This window comes from Copadichromis virginalis, linkage group LG2 (assembly GCF_057382275.1).
Source record: "Copadichromis virginalis isolate Kocher_CV1m ecotype Utaka linkage group LG2, C_Virginalis_male_GT1.1, whole genome shotgun sequence".
Classification (NCBI taxonomy): Eukaryota; Metazoa; Chordata; class Actinopteri; order Cichliformes; family Cichlidae; genus Copadichromis; species Copadichromis virginalis.
The window spans coordinates 38309251-38323743 of record NC_140619.1 but is presented as its reverse complement, the minus strand read 5'-3'; the positions used below and the strand labels follow the sequence as shown (position 1 = coordinate 38323743).

The 14493-nt window shown below is 42.9% G+C and overlaps 1 protein-coding gene across 1 annotated transcript; it reads left to right on the top strand.

Moving 5' to 3' along the window:
* The first annotated feature begins 681 nt into the window (after window positions 1-681).
* On the top strand, window positions 682-14041 carry rab11fip5b (RAB11 family interacting protein 5b (class I)). Its single transcript, XM_085433891.1, has 6 exons — window positions 682-1723; window positions 3339-3868; window positions 6687-7290; window positions 7900-10353; window positions 11202-11337; window positions 12764-14041. The coding sequence occupies exons 1-6, from the start codon at window positions 1344-1346 to the stop codon at window positions 13022-13024; spliced, it is 4365 nt and encodes a 1454-aa protein (XP_085290017.1). The 5' UTR covers window positions 682-1343; the 3' UTR covers window positions 13025-14041.
* Window positions 14042-14493: the final 452 nt, after the last annotated feature.

Sequence of the window (14493 nt, the reverse complement as noted above, 5' to 3'; positions counted from 1 at the left end):
TGCTGTCAAATTAAAATATCCTTTCCTAAGGTGGGGGACGTTGAAGTTCATAAACTTCAGACTTACTCAGCAAGGAAGCAAAAAAACCTCCTTGGACAGTCACGAACATTTGGCTATTGTTAAACAGCCTATATGTTAATATTTAAATCAGTCATTTGTGATTCAATGGTTTATTGTAGCTTAAGGGACATGATCACCTAACGTAATATTATATTAACTTTTTTTCTAGGCACAGTAAGCCAGGTAAACTTCAGCTGCATAAATATGAGAGCATTTTTACAACAATTAAATAATGTAACCGAGATATCAAGGAATCCGTTTGTGGTAAACAGCGCATAAAATTAGAAAGTCTACAGCGTCTGAGTTGTGTAAACTGCATGTATGACTGACCTGTCTCTGAAGTCCACTAGATGGCGCTGCAGCTCCAGGATAATGTCCTCGGGAAAGGATTTTTTATCCCAACTAATATCATTTTTTTTTATTATTGTTGTTGTTTTTTATTTTTGATATTAGGAAGTAGAGCTCTCACAGGAAAAGCAGCTAGCAATATATTTTCATACATTAAAAAATGTTTGATCACTTTTAGGAGTATAAATAGTTAAAATTATACGGATCAGTTTTCATTTGCCATTTACAAAACCCGAGTAATTTGTGACCTGGAGGCCCATATAACTGGTTTTACATTCAGCTTGCACTCAAATTAGACCTGAAGTCTGGTTGGAAACAACAGGCGAACACACTAAAAGACAGAAAAACAGGATGAGCTGCAGAATATTTGGCTTTGACAGAAGGTTCCGCCCAGAAACTTCAGTAAATCCATTTCCCGCATATTAAGCGAAGCTGCTGAAGCTGGTCTTTCTGGCTCAAACGCACTGACGTCGGCTCTGAGCAGAGCTTCTGCGCGTCGGTGGATCTGATGAAGCTTTGTTGGGTGTTCCTCTTTAATTCTGCGGCATCTCTCTGGTTGTCTGCGGGCCCGTGGAGGAGGGCGGGCCGTAAACGCTGGGCAGATCTGTGGACTGTAAACTAACTGATGCGACGTGAGCCGAGCATGGATGATTTGAGCACGCAGCTCACCTAACGGGATTTGCATTTATTGAGTCATGGTAGTATGCGAAGCTGGAAGTTGAGGAGAAGCCGAGTCTGCTGTCTGAAAAGTGACCTCGGATAAACCCTCGGAGGCTTGGCCGACTTTGGACATTTTCTGCAGAGGTTTTTTGCGCAGCGCGGAAACTCCAGCACAGCGTGAAGGGGGATGATCTCCTAATCGACTGATAAAACACGCCACTAAGTAAATTAACGACTGCTGTCGCACACGCAGGGCCCCTTTGTAGCGGTGCAAGATGATGTCACTGATAGATCTGGACGATGATCAGAGATGGGTGCCCACTCATGTGAATGTCACGGTCCTCCGCGCAAAGGGACTGCGAACCAAGGGCAAGCATGGCAGCCGCTACCTCTACACCATCATCCAGGTGGGGAAGGAGAAGTACACCACCGGCCTCGTGGAGAAGGCGGAGGTGCCCGTGTGGAACGAGGAGTGCTGCTTCGAGCTGCTTCCCGGGATCCTAGAGGATGGCGGCCGGAGCGCCTACCCCCCGGGGAGCGGGGACCTGGTCCTCACGGTCATGCACCGAGTGCTTATCGGGCTGGATGTGTTTCTCGGTCAAACCATTATACCTCTTGATAAGATATTTCATGATGGAGTGTGTCCAAGAGATGAGTAGGTTGGCTTTTTATTAGTGCAACTTGCCTGCCAAACGTGTTGTTGTTTTCAGTTTAGTGCCACAAAGAAGTGATGTGTCTTTTTCTTTTTTTGTCAGACTATGACAAGATTATGTTAAATATGTTTTCCAGGAGAATGATGTGCAACTTTCAGGTCTTCATTAAAAGCATGTAGTTCATGAAAGATCTTGGGAATAGTTCCCATCTCACGCAGCAGTGATTATCAGTCATGTGCAACATTACAGCCCAAAAGGCAGCAGCTCCTTCCACGGGAGACTTTAGCAGTGGAATCAAATGTGCTGTTTTTGCAGGATGACGAAGAGGTTAGAAAGCTGCCAAGCCTTTAAAACTCGTTACACGCTGGCTCTTTGGCCCCCTGTCCCGATACAGAGATACTCCAGCAGCAGTTCCCACAATGCACCGCAGAAATATGAGATGAGATGCAGTTTTCACTGAGATCCATTGTAGCCAGAAGACCTCCATCTTTATCCCACATCATTTCAAAGGAGACATTTTCTCCAACTTGTAGGAGAATAAAAACATGACCTGTAAATAGGTTCCCATTAAAGAAACCCATTAATGCTTATATTCAGGATAAGATAAGAACCAGTTGAAGTAAAAGGCCAAAATATTGGCCAAACAAGACTACAGTTGCTCTAAATGAAGTGTATCGCACTAAGCGCATTTGTTATAATCAAACCCACTGTCTTTCCTGGCCAAGCTGGAGAATCTCTGCAGGACTTCTGCATCCAGTTGTTGGCTGTCAAGTTGTCACAAAAGCTCCAGTATTATTTTATTTTAATGCTTTTTGCAGATTATTAACTCTGGCTTCCTTTTTTAAAACAAAAGCTGTTTATCTTTACTTTTTGTTTTTCAGTAATACAGTTGAAGAAAAGACACCAACAAAATGTTACAGGCTAGATTCTCCTCCCAATCCAAAGGGCTCTGGTTTTACTTTAAATTTAACCATGTGAGCAGAAGAAGGTTCTTATCTTTAGGTGTTACCCACCTTCATCTTTATATTCCGTCATTCGAGAGCTCGGCTGTGGCACAGGTGGCATAACTGGATGCATGACATTGGTGTGATACTCTTCCACTATTAACACTGAAGAGCAGAATGGAGTAAAGCAATACAGCACATCTGGCTTTAATTGTGGCTTCTCCGCCCTCTCGCCTCTCTCTCTCTACGCTCTGTGAAACTCCTGCTGGATTCCTGCTGTTAGTTTTGGCTCTGTAACATCTTCTCTGGTCAAGTCTCAAGACTTTAGGAGGCATGAACAGAGGAAGGATTTTATTAGTTGACCTCTCATGTTGTCCATGTCTTTTTGTCCATACGTGCATACCAGGTGTAGGTGGGTAGATCTGGAGGAATTTGAGTGGTGATCTGCTGTCTGAGGCTTACAAAACAGTTTTTCCCAGGCAGTTTGACACAATCCCTGAACCAGTATTTTCAGGTTATGTAATATTTCGAAGGGCTTGCCAAAAGGAAATGGTTGTTTTTGTTTTGTTTTTTTGTTGTTGTTGCTAAAGTTCTGATTTCACCTTTAACCAGATATGGTAACAGTATCCTGCTCACGTGCTGTATTGTATTTCTGTTTCTTTTACTTCTGCAGGTGGTTCAAGCTCAACTCGAAGGCAGGAAGAAAGGAGAAGGAACGTGGCCAGCTCCAGATAACAGTCCAGTTCACCCGCAACAACATGACAGCCAGCATGTTCGACCTCACCATGAAGGACAAACCTCGCTCTGCGTTTGGAAAGCTCAAGGATCGTGTCACAGGGAGGAAGAGGGGGGACGTGGAGTCTTCATCGGCCATCGTGCCGGGCCGTTACGCCGCCCTTTCGGGATCCCTGGGGCAGCCGTTTGGAGAACAGAGCGTAGGGGTGGTGGAATCGCGTGATGTGGAGGTAGCAGAGGAGAAGAGGAGCAAGATGAAGGATTTCTTCAAAGGCAAGCTGCGGAAGTCGTCGGACACCAGGTCGTGTTCGTCTCTGGCTTCAGAGAGTAGTTTGTCTTCCATGGCCAGTGATAACCTTGGCCCTCCACCCAGTCTGGATCTGCTGTCAGACCCTCCCAGTTCCCCCATCTACACTAGCAAAGTGAGGGTTGACTCTCACTATGGGGAGACAGATTTAGCAAAAAAAGGTAGGCTTTGAAATAGTTCAAGTGCATAACGCAGAGTTAAAGAAAAAACCAAACCTTTTTTTCTGTTTTCTAGCAGCCATGCTACACAAATTCCACCTACTCTAACATCACAAACATTTTATTTTTATTGAATAAAAGTCAGATGAAAAAAATCACATTTATATGAAATATACAGCATATTTAGCAAACACGGATTTTCTTTAGATTTGTGTGCAGCGGCTGTACTGATCAGGACATAGGAGACATCAGGATCTGAAAATAGTTTTGTTTTGAATGACCTCCATATCTCATCATGCATCTTAGTAATCTTTATCTCTCCTCATAAACGCGGCTGTTTCTTTGATAAAAAAGCACAAAAAAGGGAACAGACAGTTATCTCTATGCCATCGCTACTTAGAAGCTACACAGCCCAAAGTTTCCCTGAATAATGGTGCAAACGCAAAACTTAAGATATTTGTTGACTGGCTTCAAAGGCAACTCCAACTACTGTATGTATGTACCATCGTCTAGATATGAGCAATGCCCGATATCAGCATATGATTAAATACAAATAAGTATTTGATACATTTTTTGTATTTTTCAGTCTGGATTGTGAAAAACAATCTAGCTGTCATTAAAATGCAACCTTAAAATTAATTGAAAACCTGACTGAATTTTAAATATAACAGTTATTTTTAATAAGTGGAAATAGTGCAAATAGTGACCCCCTTAAGTCCAATACCAACTGATGTCACTAAGTGCTGCGTTTCCTCCCTTGAAAGGCTCTGCTGGGCCTTTACTGGAGCTGCCTTTAATCACTGCTGGTTTGTGGGTCTGTCTGCATTCAGCTCTGCATTTGTTTATCAAACTGTATTCAAGAAATATTCAGTTTCTTTGCCTTGAGAAACTCTTGGGCTCCTGCTCTTCTATCAGCAGTCACATCATCAATAAACAACAGTGACACAGTCCCAGTGGCCAAAATACATGCCTGTTTAACAGGTGATGGTATGCTTCAGATCACGAGTCCTCTCCATATTTTTCTCTGTCCTTGGGTTTTCTTTTCACTCTCTCTGATAGGTTTATTTAAGTTTTTCAACCAAATGATCATTTCCTTCGCATTTATCAATATCTCAATCGAATTCATGATGAGAGTTCCAGTTGAAATTATACCAAATGCACGTTCAACACTTGGAATTAACTCCGGATTTCTTATCTGCTCAATTTATGATAAAATAACAAGAGAACAGGCCTCAATCGGTCATGTAACTGCTTGTCAATCAACTGTCCAATTACTTTTAGGCCTCAGCTGTATCAGGAAGTAAGAAGGCATTTACCATTCTGCTTACAGTTTTTTCTGATTGCTTAAGCACATTTTTTGTAACTATTGGCTAATTTTGCAAAACTCTTCACACAAATAAGAAAACCTGTCACCCAATCATCAAAACATTGTAGTTCTCTTGCAAAAGCAAACACAGCTAGATTAACTCTCCACACCTTCGTAAAAATGGTGTTTCCGTATCAAACAGTACACACAAGCCATCATCTACTAAGCACACAATGCACCAACTGCACACTGATGGTATGAATACAAAACACATCTGGCTTTTGCTTTCTCTGTGCACAAGGTAGGCTATGTCAGTTTGAGCTCATACTTCTGTCATAGATCCATAAGCATAGAGGGATCCAAACTTCAAGTACATCAAAACAAACACAAGTGTTTATTTCCAAGTATAGGATTATTTGCAGTCGCCATAATGACTATATGGGTTACTTGGTCTGCAGTGAACATGCTTCCTCTGCCCCAGCATCTGGTCATCTAGCAATTCTGTAAAGTAACAATTTCAGTATTTTTACATCAATGGTATTGGTGTGTTTCTCATTGGCATATGGCAGTGCTACAAATCTTTGTGCGAAGTGACTGTACTCACCGATTCTCATTTCAAGATGTCCTTATGGTGCTTGCTCCAGTGTAGCGGCTCGAGTTAGGCTGGACCCGTTGGCCAGCTACCCTCAGGGTCATTCCACGGTTGATGACATGGTCCACTATTGTAGCTGTGATGTCATCAGCAATTCTATTTCTTACTCTTCCTACCCTTCCTCTTCCCCCTCCTCATCTTCCTCTCCCTCCTTCTCGTCTTCCTCTTGCTCCTCCTTGTCCTTGTCGTCCTCTTCATCCTACTTCTTCACCTCCACGTCCTCTTCCTCGGCCTCCTCTACTTCTCACTCTTTCTGCTCCCTCCATTGTACTCCGCACACACAGCTTACCTGTATTATAGTGCTTAGGCTGATTGCAAAGTGAACTAATTATCTAAAAAAGTTTTCACATGTGAAAGTGTGCCAGACAGTTGGCAAATTAGTGTTAATGATAGCCATACATGTGTATACTTTTGCTAGGAGTGTGTTGGAAATTTGGTAATTGAGTGTTGTGCAGTGAATTGTGCCTACAGTTTTGCAAAGTGTGTGTTACAAAATTGCAAACTGAGTGCAAAGCAGTTTTTGTGCTTTTAGTTTTGCAAACTCAGTGAGTGGTTTTGCTATAAGTCTGAATAGTTTTAGAGATTGTGCTACAGGAATCACAGTTAGGGTTTAAGCATTCAGAAAAAACTGTAAATGTTCAGAAATAGTGTGATCTTTGCTGCCCCTAGTGGCAAAAACTCAAACATTACCACTTCAAACCAAAAAAGAAAAAAAAAGAACCAAGGATCCTCCTCAAAATACAGATTCAGATACATAGCCTTATACAGACACAAAGCTTTGTTTGTCTTCAAATAAAAACAAAGATGTATGAAAGAAGTCCTTATTTAGTTTTATTAACCTGTTTTTCCCATCTTTTCAACAGTGCTCACCAGTCAGCATACCACAAAAGTTCTCACTCACAAGCGCGCCTTCAGCGATGAAGCTAGTAAGATCACAACGGCCTTCCCTCGAGCCAATCCTGCAGTCGAGTCACTCAAGGGACAGACCATGACTCAGTCCCAGTCATCCTTGTGTATAAATGGAAGCCATGTCTATGACTCTGAGCCATCGACCCCAAAGGGTTCTGGAGCGCTCTCGTCCAAACTGGTTCTGCTGGAAAAATGCTCCCCGCTCTCTCGCTCGCTGCAGAATCTCACCAAAAGAAGCGAGGACAAAGCTTCCTTTGCAGAGGGCCGACGCTGGTCCTTTGACAAACTGAAGAAAGAGGAAAAAGAGGAAGAAAAGGATGCTCAGGCATCGTCTACTTCTATTCAAGAAGCTCAGATAGGGGGTTGCCCTGTGCAGGCAATGACGGTCTCGTCAGCTGCTGAATCAGCTGACAAAGGAAAGAAGCTAAGAAAGACGTTCTTTTCTGGAGGGAGGAGTGATTCTCTCCCATCTAAGTCAGAACTCAGCCATGCTGGTTCCACATCAGAGGGGAGGCTCAGAGGCTGGTTTGGCTCTAGTGAATCCCAGAACAAACCAAGGTGAGTTGGGCTCATTTACGACCTCGTGTCTGCGCTTCAGACACTTTGATGATCCAGGCGCAACAGAGGCCTGTGCTCAGTTGGGTGTCCTGGGTTCAGCCTTCACTCTTCTGCCTGCTCATTTGAAAATGGAATTGATTTAAATCATAATTTTTTCCATCTTACAACCATGCTGTGCCATCACCTCATGCTATATTTTCCACAAACAGCACTCCTGCATTGCCAGTTTTTCTACCCAGAGTGTGTTTCTTTCTGTGAGTGGTTTTGAAAAAGGATGTGAAGAATATCATTCCATGTTGACACGAGCTCACCCAACAGAATAGCTGCCAGTGCAGTTGGTGCTTGAATGGCTAAGTGCGATAGTTACTTTTCGTTGCTTGATTATTTTGCAGATGTGCTTTGCTTCTTTGTTTTATTTTACGTTACTCTTTCCATAAGTCTGTCATGAACCTCGTGAAGTTTAAAGACTGACGTTAAGCGGGAATATCCCTCTTTTGTTGAGGAATATCAGCTTGTATTCTGGTTATCTTTTCTGTTTTTGTACCAACAATGTTGGTTACCTGGCACATCATTAACTAAGAGGACTATTGTGCCCTATTTCCTTCACAGGCTGGAAGTTTCTCCTAAGGTAGAACGCAGCTCAGATGTACCCCCTCCCCTCCCTCCTCGTTCCCCTGTTCCTCCTCAGTGCTCCTCTCCCTCTGCCTCTCTCTCCGGTCATGTCTCACCCGATGACTGCAGTCACATCAATGTCTTCACCCCTTCTTCCTCTCCCTCCTCAACCCCCATCTCCCCTTCCAATCCTTTCCTCCCACGTATGCAGCGCAATCCCTTTTTTGAGGAGCTCATAGCAGGAGAGTTGCAGAAGTCTCCTCCTTTTGAACCTTGCTCCTCTGCTGGCTCATCCCCCTTTCATTACACCACTCTACCTGCCCAGCCCCACACACCCACTGCTCCTCATGAAGTTAGCGCCACAAATATGGCTTCCATAAAGCGGGAGCGCCCAAGGGCAGTAGCTAGGCAGATATCACTTCCTGCATTATCGCCCAAAGTGGCCTCACCAAATCCTCCTAATCACTCCGCCCCTTGCTCCAGGTCAGAGAGTACAGGAGAATGGGAGGACTCATTTGATGCCTTTGCCTCTAGCAGGCTCAATTCCCCAAAAGTTTGTCCTCCCCAAAAAAAGCTGACAACCTGCCCGGGTTCATCTCGTAAACGTAGTTATCCCCTGGCCAATAACGGTAACTATGCACAAGAACTGCAAACATGTAATGAGGAGCCTCCACCTTTGCCTCCAAGGAGACTTTTAAGAACATCAGTGAATGAGATTTATTCTGATGGCTGGCTGCATAGAGGTCAGGAGCTAGCTGTCCATAAAGAAGCCTACCTCCTCTCTCAGACCGGTGTGGCCTCACTACAGCGTGGAAGAGAAGGAGAATGTAAAAGAAACAACATATCTCCTGACCCGCACACGAGCAGCGAGACCAGCGAGTCCCTCAGCCTGAACTCCCAGTCGCACACAAACGTTACTTCTCCGGGGCTCACGCCAGAAGACAAGCTCAAAAAGTTCAAATATGAACCTCTGGAAGACGAGACTGATTGCTGGGGGGGGATGTTGTTCGAGCAAGACTTGTACGGACGTGTGTGTAGAAGAAATTATGGACAATGCAAAGTAAACAGTCATCGTTTATCGCTGAACGCCGAGGAAACTACTGGAATTGAGATCACGTCTAAGAGCTCAGGGCCTAAAATGCTTCTTGATAGTGAGATATCCGTTGCAGAGCTTTTGAAAATGTCGCCCACTACTCTCTCACATGCAGATGCCAAGGCGCTAGGTATTTCTCCCACTCCAGGAGAAGACATACTGGAAACGAACCTAGCAGAAACTCCCTGCACCAACAATAACATCTCTTTCTCGCTAACTTTAGGAGATCTGAACATGAATGTGAATAATACAGACTTTGGTTTTATTGATTCTGATGGGTCTTCGCACTCGGAGGTTGGCGATAAAAGTGGGACTTTACAGCAACCGCTTGAAAATTCACAGGTGGCCGTGTACCATTTGGAAACCAAACCTGAGGAAATATTTACTTTGAAGGACACTTACATCCCCGAGATGAATTCGTCATTTGAAATATCTTCCAATAAGCTGTGCAAAGTAGCTCCAGTCAGCCAAGACAATTGCCGTGATTATCGAAACGAACTGAACAATGTAGCACCGCTTGGTCACTCCAGGGTAACAAGCCGAGAAATGACTGCTTTGATGTCTCAAAATCAGACCAGTGTTTCACCAGCTGCTGAATGCAGAGAAGAAAGAAGAAATGACTATGATGATTTTAACCAGACGCAGAAGGACTTTGATGAAAATTGCAATATTCAAGCAGAGATGGGTAAACCTAACCAGCCGGAGTCATTTTCAGGGGTAGTTAGTGCACGTTTTAGACCAAAGGCAGTGTCCCGACAGAGCAGCAGCGACAGCCCGAACAGCCAAAGCAAAAGTGGAGACAGAGAGTTTGAACAGTTTTTATGTCTTGTGCAAAACATTTCAGAAACCAGTGAAGGACCGTCATCATATCAGCCCTCTAAATCAATTCTTTCTTCCTCGTTTGATTTCGATAAACAGGCAGGTTTGCTTGAATGTAGCAACAATGAGCAAACGTGTCACAGAGACTCAAACACAACATCGGCTCTATCTCTAAAAGGAAAAACAGCAGCGTGTCTTAAAGAAAACAGCGTTACAGGAAAACCTTCTGAGATCAGTTTTGAAGACCTCCACGCAAAAGTAGCGCCAAACTCGAGAAACCCTTGTGAGGCAAAGATTGGGCAATCTTTGCACGAACCCCCTTTTTCTCCCTCCATCTTGTCTGCACTCTCCCTGTCAGCTGATACACCTGTCTGCTGTCCGTCCATACATCCCTCAAGCATGGGGCCAAGTGCTGGAGCCAGCACTACGCTGGCCGTGGCCCCCTACACCTCCTCCTACTCTACCACCTTCACCACTGACCAGCCCCTGGTCGCTGCACGGCACTCACTTTTGCCTGAGGAGACACAGACAGCTAGCAGGTGAGAATCCTCACACTAGGACATCACCTGTGTAGCTATTTACAAGCTGTACTAAATTAGAAGACCTGTCAATAGCCATGATTTGCACATATGTAACTGGGATGTGTTGTTGTTTTTAACTCTTTGGTTGCTGTGATAGTTTTGTTTCCTGCTGGTCCGGCTTGCTTCTCGTTGAATGCACTTGCATATATAAGTTCTGCCTTCTCATCCAAAGCGATTGGATGATTACTGCTGTAGTGCTCTTGGCTTTGCTGCACATTTATGTTATTCATCTCATGTTTCAGTTTGTGGTTGCCTATTGTATTTCTTTATTTCTTTATTCTCTTTTTGCTTTCTCACACTTTGCTGTGCCTAAATTTAGCCAGTTTTTCTGCTAAAGAGTCACATATGTAAACAGCACCAAAAAAGTGGTAAAATATGCATTTTTTCTAACCTTATTCACAAAAGTATTACATTTTTGTACTTTTGTCATGTACAAAAGTAAGGCAGGCAGCCAGAATCGTCATTGGTGTTGAGCATTAAACGTTTATGAGACTCAGAAATCAAAAGTCTGTTTTGTGTCCCAGCTGTTTTGGGGGTGAGGTTAGAATTTTCAGCGGGACTCAATGGAGCTCAAAGAAATTACACTGAAACTCGATCTGGACAGCTGCAGCTTTTCATGCTGTGCTCCAACCTTTATGTTAAATGTTCACATGCTGCATATCTTTCCTTCAAAGAGTGAGGTCTCAGATGTGTTAAACCTCTCTAGGAAATGCCAAGCTATCATTTGACTTGGACTTGGAAAACAGTTAGAAGCAGTTATGCTGAACCGGTGTGGAAATGCTAGTGCTCACCCCTTTGTTTTTCAGGCCTCACCCAGTGAAGCCAATAACCTCTAGCCAATCAGAGAAGAAGGAGGGTCGTTCAGTTCTGGAGAAGCTCAAGTCGACTATTAACCCTGGACGCAGCACTCATCAAGTGACAGCTGAACCTGAGAAGAGTCAGGTACTGTGAAAAATACTTTGTAATCTTACTTTGTCCAGTGATGATTATTAATTAAATAAATTCTCTGTCATATTGGGATGAGGAACTCTAGAGCAGCGGTCTCCAACCTTTTTTCCGCCACGGACCGGTTAATGCCCGACAATATTTTCCTGGACCGGCCTTTAAGGTGTGGCGGATAAATACAACAAAATAAAACCAGTACCGATACCAAAAAAAAGATTATTCATAACACACGGGAAAAGACCCAGGGAAACCGAATTAAAGATAAAAACGATAAAAAATAATGCTAAAAATTGATAAAACCCCTAAAAACCATAAATTTCACACCTGAGCCTCAACTCTCGCGGCCCGGTACCAAACGACTCACGGACCGGTACCGGTCCGAGGCCCGGGGGTTGGGGACCGCTGCTCTAGACCGTTTGAATAACACATCAGGGCAACACAGGAACAGTGCACCAGCTGCTTCCTAACACCCCCCTGTTAAACTGAAATCGCCTTCAACACTAGGAGAGAAATACTGATCCCATTACGCCTTCTAGGTGTGGCATAATTCTTTGACCTAGATAAGCATAAGTGTGGAATTAATTTCATATCTGTAACTACTTACACGAGCATATTATTTGTTTCTGCAGGAGAGCTGTTCTCTTTTACATTTCTGCATCCTGTTTAAGTAAATATGAAATGTTTCAAACTGCAGAGGATTTAAAATCACAGTTGTACTCAAGCATTTCTCGCATCGGTGAAACTTAACTAGCAAATCAGCAATATTGTTTTTCTTTTTTAATATAACACTGGATAATGTCGCCCCATGTGTGTTCAGTTGTTGGTCAGAACTTGGCTCATAACAGTTACATTAGTTTCTAATTCACCATTTCAATTTTCAAAACACTGCACGAGTCTGACTTTGTGCAAACAGTGGAAGAATTAAGTCATTAACCTGCCATAGTAAATCACAGAAAGCCATTAGGTTTGTGACTGTTTAACGCTTCCATGAGCATTTATTGGCACCAGCAGTGCACGTGGTGCTAATAACTGCACTGCAGGACTGTTGTGATGACCTCACTGTTTCCTGTGACTCATGTCATTTTTTTTTTAACCACCTGCAAATGAAAATGTCCCCACTTTAACTTTTTAACGCAGGGATCTGTCAATCATCAATCGTTTCAATCACATTTGGCACAGAAAGAATAGTTCGACTTTCTTTCTGAGATGCTTAGAGAGCGCTGCCTGGAAATGTTTAGGTTAACGTAAACACAGTGAATCGAGTTCAGACTCTGACTTTCACTCTTTATGCTAAGCTAAGGTAAACACATTTGCTGTCACGCCCAGAAAGAATGTGAATTAATATAGTTATTTCCTCTAAATATGATTGTTTACAGGTATTTTTCACATATGAAACCTTATTTTCCTTTGACCTGTCTTGCAGGAGGTGATGGTGGACAGGTCAGCCCAGTACCAGCACCTGACTAACATGGAGCTGATCTCCTTGCTGCTGCAGCAGGAGATGGACATGCAGAAGCAGCAAGCAGCCTCGGAGCAGCAGGAGGCGCAGCTGGAGAAATGCGAGGCCGAGCTGAAGAAGGTCAAGTCACAGGTTCGAGACCTGGAGGACTACATTGATAATCTGTTACTGCGGATCATGGAGCAGACGCCAACGCTGCTCCAAGTGCGTGCTAGGCACAAGTGAGGACAGTGCTAGTGTGTGATTGGTGTGTTTCAGGCCTCTAGGATATTGCATTATTGAAAGTTGTTATTTATGGATGAGAGTACGTAACTGTTCTGGAGGCAGATCTCCACCAAATCCGATCTCACAAACATCCAGGTCTTCTCACTGCTGATACTGCCCTGTTGATGTAGACACGATATTACCCAACATGCATGCTGGTTACTATCTCAATTTGGTACAAACAGAAAGCAGACAAAGCAGAAAAAAAGCTTTTATCAAAGCAGAAGCAAAAAATTCTTTTACTCATGCTTATGCATTAATGTAGTCAGCTGTTGTAAATTTAATCTTAAAGTCACTGCTTTCACATGTGCTTAAAATAAAAGAAAATAGGATACAGAAAAAAATTCTGGAAATGTTTTTGATGTGCTCTGGTCAAATATGATGTTAGCTTAAGTAACACTTTAAAAATGTAGGATTTACAGCCAATTCAATTTTGACACAAGGCTGTTTTATCAGTCCCGTGAAAAAATGCATCCACAGAGGTTAACTTGAGCTAACACCATATTTTTAGATTGTATTTAAGAATAAAGGTTGTAGCAACACATAAACTGCTGCTTCGCAAAGTGGATTATATTAAAAAAATGACTGTTTCTGCATTAACATTGCTGTATGATGACCAAAAAAACAGCATTTATGTTTGTGTCAGAAAAGACTGAAGAGGATAAAGACTTACAGTTTGCATTTGCAATAAAATACTCTGTTTCTTCAGTGCTCTCCCCCTCTCCTGGAATTTTACAGGCTAAAATAGTCAGAATGTTTTAATATATTTTTAAGCTTTTGTTGTCTGTTTATGTTGAAATTATAACATTTTACTGTAGGGATAACAGAGTAAACATTCAGTAAATAAGAGTATTATAAGTTATTTCTATCAAATAAAGTTTGTCATAATAACATCATACCTAATGCCACTCTAGTGTGACTGTAGCTACTTGCAATGCTTTACACGACCGCAGTACTGTAATATAATAAAATAAAGTGCACATGTTCCACACTACTTATGTTGTTTTTGCTACTGATCAAACTGCAGTAGGTCTGCAGAGTGACAAATCAATGCCGTCCTGCAAACTGTGCTGTATGTGGTAAGTCATGCAGCAATGCTTTTTATCTCCGCTAGAGGGCACTCCTGACTTTACAGCTTTGGTGGAAACCTGCTGGTTCAACAGGGACCTCTGCTCTGCAACTTCATTAGAAAATTGCATCCATGACTCCACAGACCAGGCAAACACATCCCTTTGCAGGAGTGACGACGTAATTGTGCTTCTGGAAGTGTTGGTTTCAGGTGGCTGGATTATAGTAAAATAAGAAAGCAAAGACTTTATCAGGTTTGGCACAGTTCCCGTTTAGAAGGAACAGATCTGTACTCACAAAATTTAGCAGATAAAATGTAATTGCAGTCAGAGAAGGGGTATCCTTATCTTGTCCTTATGTAA

What these genes read in the sequence shown, in the direction of transcription:
- rab11fip5b (XM_085433891.1), top strand. Translation starts at nt 1,344, where the DNA reads ATGATGTCACTGATAGATCTGGACGATGATCAGAGATGGGTGCCCACT. An exon ending in GAATCCCAGAACAAACCAAG is followed by an intron (nt 7,291 to 7,899) that starts GTGAGTTGGGCT and finishes TTTCCTTCACAG; the next exon opens with GCTGGAAGTTTCTCCTAAGG. An exon ending in CTGAACCTGAGAAGAGTCAG is followed by an intron (nt 11,338 to 12,763) that starts GTACTGTGAAAA and finishes CCTGTCTTGCAG; the next exon opens with GAGGTGATGGTGGACAGGTC.